General features: G+C 53.0%; 1 protein-coding gene across 2 annotated transcripts; it reads left to right on the top strand.

The window, feature by feature from the left end:
- Positions 1-115: 115 nt before the first annotated feature.
- NOP2 (NOP2 nucleolar protein) lies at positions 116-6,141 on the top strand. 2 transcript variants are annotated; one of them, XM_048295341.1, is made up of 16 exons: positions 116-275; positions 352-397; positions 473-561; positions 1,654-1,914; positions 2,209-2,254; positions 2,376-2,545; positions 3,325-3,524; positions 3,627-3,716; positions 3,796-3,883; positions 3,979-4,119; positions 4,286-4,425; positions 4,690-4,779; positions 5,040-5,162; positions 5,249-5,346; positions 5,444-5,574; positions 5,682-6,141. In XM_048295341.1, exons 1-16 carry the CDS (start codon positions 170-172, stop codon positions 5,936-5,938), a joined length of 2,076 nt encoding a protein of 691 aa, XP_048151298.1. In that variant the 5' UTR covers positions 116-169; the 3' UTR covers positions 5,939-6,141. The 2 variants fall into 2 exon arrangements, with proteins under 2 accessions (XP_048151298.1, XP_048151297.1); XM_048295340.1 differs by having other exon boundaries at positions 117-275; positions 1,654-1,919; positions 2,211-2,254.
- Positions 6,142-7,444: the final 1,303 nt, after the last annotated feature.

Genomic DNA, 7,444 nt, shown 5'->3' with positions numbered 1-7,444 from the left:
GCCGCCGTTCCCGCGGCGGGGCCGGGCCCTGCGCGTCCCGGGGTGGGCGGCGCGCGCCGCTGACGTTGCGGGCGGGGCCAATCAGCGATGGAGAGCGGCGGCGCGTGCGCCGGGGCGGCGGGGAGCGCGCACGTGTGGCGGGGGAGCGCGGGGCTCCCGCGGCGCGGCCATGGGGCGGAAGCTCGACCCCACCAGGAAGGAGAAGCGCGGCCCCGGGCGCAAGGCCCGCAAGCAGCGCGGGGCCGAGGTGGAGCTGGCCCGCTTCCTGCCGCCAGGTAAGTGCGGCCTGGACCGGCCCGCGGCCGCCCCGCGGCGCCCGGGGCCGTCTGACCGCCGCGTGTCTTCCCGCAGAACCGGAGACCGGCAAGAAGAAGCTCTCCAGTCACGGGAGAAAGAGGTGAGCGGGGCGGTTCGGCGGGCCGGGGGGTGCGGGCCGGGCCCGGGCTGATCGCCGCTTCCCCTCCCGATCCAGGGCTGCGAAGAGGCGACTGGGAGCGGGCAGCGGCCCGGCGGGGAGGAGGCCGCTCGGACGAGGAGGAGGAGGAGAGCGGGAGCCGACAGGTGAGTGAGAGCGGGGTCCGAACCGGGCTGACGGGCCCGCAGCCCCCGGGCGCTGCCGCCACCGCCCTTCTGCGGCGTCGTTTCTAAGGCAAGGGACACGTGGAATTTCATTATTTTAAATCACAGAATCACAGAATATCCGGAGTTGGAAGGGAGGCACAAGGATAATTGAATCCAGCTCCAGGCCCTGCACAGGACCACCCCAAGAGTCACACCATATTCCTGAGAGTGTCGTCCAAACTCTTCTTGAACTCTGTCAGGCTTGGTGCTGTGACCACTTCCTTGGGAACTTGTTCCAGTGCCCAACCACCTTCTGTGTGAAGAAGCTTTTTCTGATATCCAACCTAAACTTCCCCTGACACAACTTCAGGCCATTCCCTCAGATCCTGTCACTGGTCACCACAGAGAAGAGATCAGTGCCTGTCCCTTCTCTTTCCCTCGTGAGGAAGCTGTAGCCTGCAGTGAACTCTGCCCTCAGTCTCCTCTAGGCTGAACAGACCAAGTGACCCCAGCTGCTCCTCACAAGGCTTCCCCTCCAGACTCTTCATCATCTTGGCCCTCCTTTGGGTGCTCTCTAATAGATAATAACAATGAATTCTATCTGATTCCTGGTGGCTGCCGTGCCAGGAGGCAGTGTTGTCTGAAGAACTAGTAAAAGGTCTCTCTTCTGCATGTTAAATCTGTTTCTTACTTATCCTCTATTCACAGCAAGGTGGTTGCAGGCTGCTTTTGTAGCTGAGGCTTTTAAATTTCTGTTACATCTGGCATAGCCCAGGAAGCTCTTGCAGTAGGAAGAAAGAAGGATAGACAAAGATTAGGGACAGAGGGTACCCTAATATGTCAGAGCAAATACCCTGAGAATTTTGTGGTGGTGTTTTAATTTGGTAATTCTGCTTAGATCTCCTTAAAGGTCCCCTGGAGGAGAGGTGAGAATGTCCCCAGTACTTTATGAGATATAGAGAGCAAGCAGTCCCTCCTTCGGGACAGGCAGCTCAGGACTAGGCTGAAGGCCTTTTTGTGTAACAACTGAAAAAGCAGAGCAGCTGCTTTTGGAAATAATGCCTAACCTTTAACCGCTTCTTCTGCCTCTAGTTGAAGAGCAGGTGCCCCCAGAGAAGGAGAAACGTGCTGTAAAGGCAGCAGGACAAACTGCCCGTGGCCGGTCTGGCTTCAGTGATGGCAATTCCAAGTGGCTGGCTCCAGCCAAAGCCAAGAAAACCCAGCCTAAAGGAAACCACGTGGAATTATCCAGCGATGGTGAGGTGGAAGAGGGCAGCTGGGAGATGGAGGAGGAGGAGGATGGGAGCAGCGAGGAGATGGTGGATGATTATGGTGCCTCGTCTTCAGAGGAAGAAGAGGTAGGAACTTGCCCTTAATTACACAAGAAATACTTGATACATTGTTGGCTGAAAGGACCCTTCAGGGCTGGGGAAAAAGGATGGCTTTAGTGGCAGGGGGTGGTGAGGTGGTGGAGAATTTTCGCCATCTTTCCTTCACAAGAATGATTTCAAGTTTAGCACTTGATTCCAGCATAACATTCACTGCTTTTGTTTGTTGTCCCTTTTAAACAGAGCAAGTAAATTTCACAGATGCTGGGAAGTAAGCGGACAACTGTGGATGTTTTTTGATTAATCTTTGTCTCTATTTAGCTGCTGCCTATTGAAAAAGCTGCCCTGAAGCAGAAGTCTGACAGGTGAGTGTGTAGAGCCTTTCCTGGATAGATGAGGAGCCTGTGTTGTTATTCTCCTGTCATTTCTGTCATCTAAGAAATGGTAGTTGTGAAGTGTCTGTGTGATCCCGTTCTTTGTCCTTAGGGAAGGCCTCAGTGAAGATGACAGCGAAGAGGAAGAGGAGGAGGAGGAAGCAGAGGAGGCAAGCAAGCAGAAAATAGGACAGAAGGAAGAAGAAGGCCCAGATCTGCAGCTCAACCTGGATATAGATGAACAATTTAAACTGCCAACTAGTGAAGAGATTGAGAAGGAGGATATCCTTTTTATCTGTTACATCCATAAGTCATGTGCATGATGCAGCACGGGGCCTGGATACAACCAAAGAGCTTCACTTGGACTTTGTCATGCATATTGCTTAGCAAGAGTGTCTGTGCATGACAAGGTATTTTTAGCTGAGCTGTCCTAATAGATAGTGTATAATGCTGTGCTTCTGTATAGCACAGTTAGGAAATCTGTGACACCCTGTATGGGGCTTGGAACCTGTCCTAATTTCCTTTCTAGTCCTAAATACATATGGATGTCTTATTACGTGGTTTGTTCCTCTCTACCCTGATTTTCCTGGTGGGTGCTTGTGTAACCCATTCCCAGAGTTTCTGATGACAGCAATTCTAGCATCCAAAGTGCTTGCTGCTGGACTTTGGTGATTTTAATTTCCTGCCTCCCTTCTTACTCTCCTTCTGTACCCCTTGGTTGCCCTTGGGGAACTTCTAATCTCTTTTCTGCTGCAGGTAATGCTTTCAGTATTAAAAAACCTCCTTTGTTGGGTTCCCCCCCCCCCCCCCCCCCCCCCATTTTTCTCTGTTTATCTAAAGTAATTCTTTTAAACACCCTGTAGTTCTGCCTTGTGAACTTTTTTGTCCAGTTCCACCCTTTGAATCCTGCACGTGCTGAGCTCTGGTGAAAGCAGTATTCCAGCAGAGCCTTTCTGGCGCGGGCAGCGTTGTGGCGCGCGGGTCCCGCACGGCTGATTGTACTCGTAAAGAGCCTCTGGGCGAGCTCCTTGCTGTTCATGGTTCCTTGACGGTGCTCCCACCTGCTGAGCCCCCTGACCTGCACGTCATCCACCAGCGCATCCAGGGCAACATGGAGGTGCTGCAGGACTTTGCGGTGAAGCGGGAGGAGGGGCGCTCGCGGCAGGAATACCTCGCGCTGCTGCGCCGCGACATGGCCGCCTACTACTCCTACAGCGACTTCCTGCTCACCAAGCTCATGGACATCTTCCCGCTCCCTGAGGTGGGATCCTGCCCTGCCCACAGCTGTGCTGCCCCATGGAGGTTTGGCTGCCTCCCTGAGAATTCATTTTCATCTCTGTTCTCTGTCCCGTCTTCCATCCAGCTGATAAACTTCCTGGAGGCTAACGAGGTTCCCCGCCCTGTCACCATTCGCACCAACACACTGAAGACGCGGCGGCGAGACCTGGCACAGGTGAGCAGGAGCCAGTGGCTGTGTCCTGCACTGGCTGTCCCACGGAGCGGCGTCTCAGTCCCTTCTCCTTGTCTTGCAGGCTCTAATCAACCGTGGTGTGAATCTTGACCCCTTGGGGAAGTGGTCAAAAACGGGACTTGTTATTTATGACTCCACTGTGCCCATCGGTGAGATCACCTTTACCGTGCAGGGCTGAGCCCAGCTGCTCCTGCTTCCCTTTCTTTCATGTGTCATCTTCTTCTGTGCTGCCTTCCCTGCCCAGGTGCCACTCCAGAGTATCTGGCTGGACACTACATGCTGCAAGGAGCCTCCAGTCTTCTCCCCGTCATGGCGCTGGCCCCACAGGAGAATGAGCGCATCCTGGATATGTGCTGTGCCCCAGGAGGCAAGACCAGCTACATAGGTACCACCCTGGAGTCTTGGGAGGGATGCTCTGTCAAGTGAGGAGTTTCCACTGCTCTACACAGAAAGGGGGAATAGAGGGGGACTGAAAGGAGGGGTGGCTGTCAGTGCAGACAAAAGCACAAGAGGTTTTCAGCCCCTTGCTGGTGTGTTTTGCCCTCTGGCAGCTCAGCTTATGAAGAACACAGGGATGATCCTGGCCAACGACAGCAGTGCCGAGCGGCTACGTAGCGTGGTAGGGAATTTGCACCGGCTGGGAGTCACCAATGCTGTTGTGAGTAACTGCGATGGACGCCAGTTCCCCAAGGTATGTTCCTGTTCACAGTGCTTACCTAGAGCTGCTGTGCTGTCCCTTTTGTGAAGCCGTGTTCTCCAAAGTCACCTGTCACAGGAGGATGAGCAGAGCTGCTGGGGGGAGTGTGTTTGTTAGTTGATACAGAGGCAGGCAAGGCAGGTGGAGAGGGAGGAGGGGTGTTTCCTGCCTTCCCAGTCTTCTGGTTCCCCTTCTAGTCTTGGCCTTGTGTTGAGTCCCCACCTGTGAGCATAATTCCACATGTAAATCTACCTGTAGGTGCTTGGAGGGTTCGACCGTGTCTTGCTTGATGCTCCTTGTAGCGGAACAGGCGTCATTTCCAAGGATCCTGCTGTCAAAACCAACAAGGTGGGTGACCAGTGCAGACTGAGTCACGAGAGGAAGGACTTCAGGGCAGCTTTGTTCTTGAGAAATACCTACAATACATTTTTCCTTTTCTTTCCTATTTTGTGTGTTGTACCAGGGCTAGTTTTTTGATATTACTTTTACCGAAGACTCCAGACTTGTATATTATATGTGCTTTGCTCTCCTGTCGTCCCCTCATCCACAGCAGAGGCCTGGGGTGCTTCCCTGTGCCTGTGGCATCCTAACCTTTCTTTCTCTTTCAGGATGAGAAGGATATCGTGCGCTGTGCCCACCTGCAGAAGGAGCTGATTCTTAGTGCCATAGATTCAGTCAATGCTGCCTCAGAGACAGGGGGCTACATTGTCTACTGCACTTGCTCCGTCATGGTAAGTGCCTTCTACCACGATCTGCTGTGGTCATCTCCTCCTCAGGAGACAGTGAGTTTTGGATCCTAATGCTTAGCCTCTGGCAGGTGGAGGAGAATGAGTGGGTTGTGGATTATGCCCTGAAGAAACGCAATGTCCGTTTGGTGGCCACAGGCCTGGACTTCGGCAAGGAAGGCTTCACCAGGTGCGTGCCAGGTCACAAGCTGCACATGTGACTGCTCCTTGGTGGCCAGGTTTGAGCAGAGGTGTTGTATCACTCCTCCCCCCACTTCCTCCTGCAGGTTCAAGGACCGTCGCTTCCACCCGTCCCTCAAGTGCACGCGGCGTTTCTACCCCCACACGCACAATATGGATGGGTTCTTCATCGCCAAGCTCAAGAAATTCTCCAATGCCATCCCGCAGGCACAGAAAGGTAACGTGGTGCTGGAGCTCAGCTGAGCTGGCTGGGCCTGCCCTCACAGGCTGCTTCCCCTGCAGAAGCTACGTGGGTTCTTCTCAAGCACCTTTCTCTCGTTTCAGATGAAGAACCTGTTGCGGAAGCGGCAGCTCCGTCTGCTGTCCCCGATACCGTCACAGAGCCTCCGCCAAAAAAGAAGAAACTTGAGGGATCAAAAGCTGACAAAGAGCAGAAGCTGCCACAACCTGCTTTGAAGAAGAAACGTTCATTGCAGGCACAGAGGAGACCCTTGAAGGCTGTCCGGCCTTCTCCCAAAATGATGCGGCCTAAAGTCCCTACCAGGAAGAAGAAGCATAGAGTCAAAGCGAATGGACAGTGAGAGGAACTGCTTTTCCAGGTGTTGGTCCCTTCCTTGGAAAGCAAAGGCTGCTGCTGCTCTGTGTGTACCCACCACTTTGTTGCTCTGTGCAGATCACCTCTGCAGCTCTGAGCACCTGGGACAGTGATAGCCCCCTTTGCTCCTTTCCCTCTGCATCAAGGACTGATGCACTGACCCATTAAAAGTTTTATAGTCTTGCTCAAGTCTTGTCCTTTTCCCTTGGAACATATAATACAGAATTCTGCTGTGTCCCTGTACTCCTTTGCAGCAGAAACCCCTTTCACTCCCAGCTGATGCTCTGGCATTTCTGGTGTCTGTCCTTATTCCCTACAATGGGGATGTTTGTGAAGCAGCAGTGGGAGCTGAAGTCCTTGCTGCCTGCATGAAGGCTGTATTGTGTGGAGCTGTCAGCTGAGCGCTTTGTCTGGGCAAGGCTTTAGCCCAGTGGTTCCCTAGTTCCCTGTTGTCACTTAGTTCACTCTTGTGACTGTCCCTGTTTCACCGTTTTTCTGGTCCCCAGCAGACTCTCAGTTCTTGGCCTCCCAGACTTGAGCAGGGATTTGCTGTTGGTTTGTGGAGCTGTACAGTCGAGTTCTTTTTCTGTTTACCCAGATGCAGCTGCTTTTCCTTAAGACATAGCAAGCATTGGTCTGGGCTGTTTCTATTTAAATGTCTTGCTCTGCTACGTGCGAGGCTGCAGCTTTCCCACACAGCCAGGTGTGTCTGTGCCACCAGCAGAAACTGAGCAAAACTGCTGTGGTGAGTGCCCAGGGGAACACAGAACTCACAGAACATGAAATACAAAAAAGGCCTAATCCTGTTCTTGCTCCCTGGCCCATCAAACCTGGACTGTGCTGGTGGATTGTCTGCCCACACTTCAGTGGGTCGCTGGCAGCTGCTCCTAAGGCTTGTGGTCTGTCTGGTGCCAGGCTTTCAGACCTCTTTTCCTACTTCGAGGCTAGTCCAGCTTGCAGTTAGCTAACGGATCCCCAGCGTGCATGCGTGCAGAGGAAATGACTGGGATTAGCTTAATGCCAGGCCAGGACAGATGGTGGTAATCCGGAGCAGGGCTCAGCCACACAGGCATGCTGACCAGCAGCCAATCTCCGTGTGACTGGCTCCTTCTATTTATTCCTCTCTCCATTTCCCATGCTCAATTCTCCCTGATTTGATGCCTCCCTTTCTCCTCCTTCGATCCTTCCCCTCAACACCCCATAATAGGTTTTGCTCCCATAATCTTCCTTAAAACATTGCATGATAAACTTTACACAGTCCCACAGTTACCTCAAACATCCCATCACAGATCTGCTCTTTCCCACGCAGCCCATGATAATACTGCTTTTTTATCAGTTGTGAAGTTTCTGGCTGAAGCTCTTCCAGGTTGCACTTGAGTGGTTCCTGTAATGGTTCAATCTCTCAGTGTCTCGGGAGTCCTGGTCTTTGTTACAGACCTTGTTATCTTCTGCTTTTTAGGGCTTATTGATCTGTGTGTTTTATTTACTATAA

The sequence above is a fragment of the Corvus hawaiiensis genome, chromosome 2 (genome assembly GCF_020740725.1).
Source record: "Corvus hawaiiensis isolate bCorHaw1 chromosome 2, bCorHaw1.pri.cur, whole genome shotgun sequence".
In the NCBI taxonomy this organism is placed as follows: Eukaryota; Metazoa; Chordata; class Aves; order Passeriformes; family Corvidae; genus Corvus; species Corvus hawaiiensis.
The sequence above is the reverse complement of the archived record's forward strand: the minus strand, read 5'-3'. Positions and strand labels throughout refer to the sequence as shown.

Excerpts from the sequence above, each read along its gene's own strand:
- NOP2 (XM_048295340.1), top strand. The coding sequence starts at position 170 with ATGGGGCGGAAGCTCGACCCCACCAGGAAGGAGAAGCGCGGCCCCGGG. Across the intron at positions 1,920-2,210 it reads CGTCTTCAGAGGAAGAAGAG|CTGCTGCCTATTGAAAAAGC; the intron begins GTAGGAACTTGC and ends GTCTCTATTTAG. Across the intron at positions 3,525-3,626 it reads ACATCTTCCCGCTCCCTGAG|CTGATAAACTTCCTGGAGGC; the intron begins GTGGGATCCTGC and ends TCTTCCATCCAG.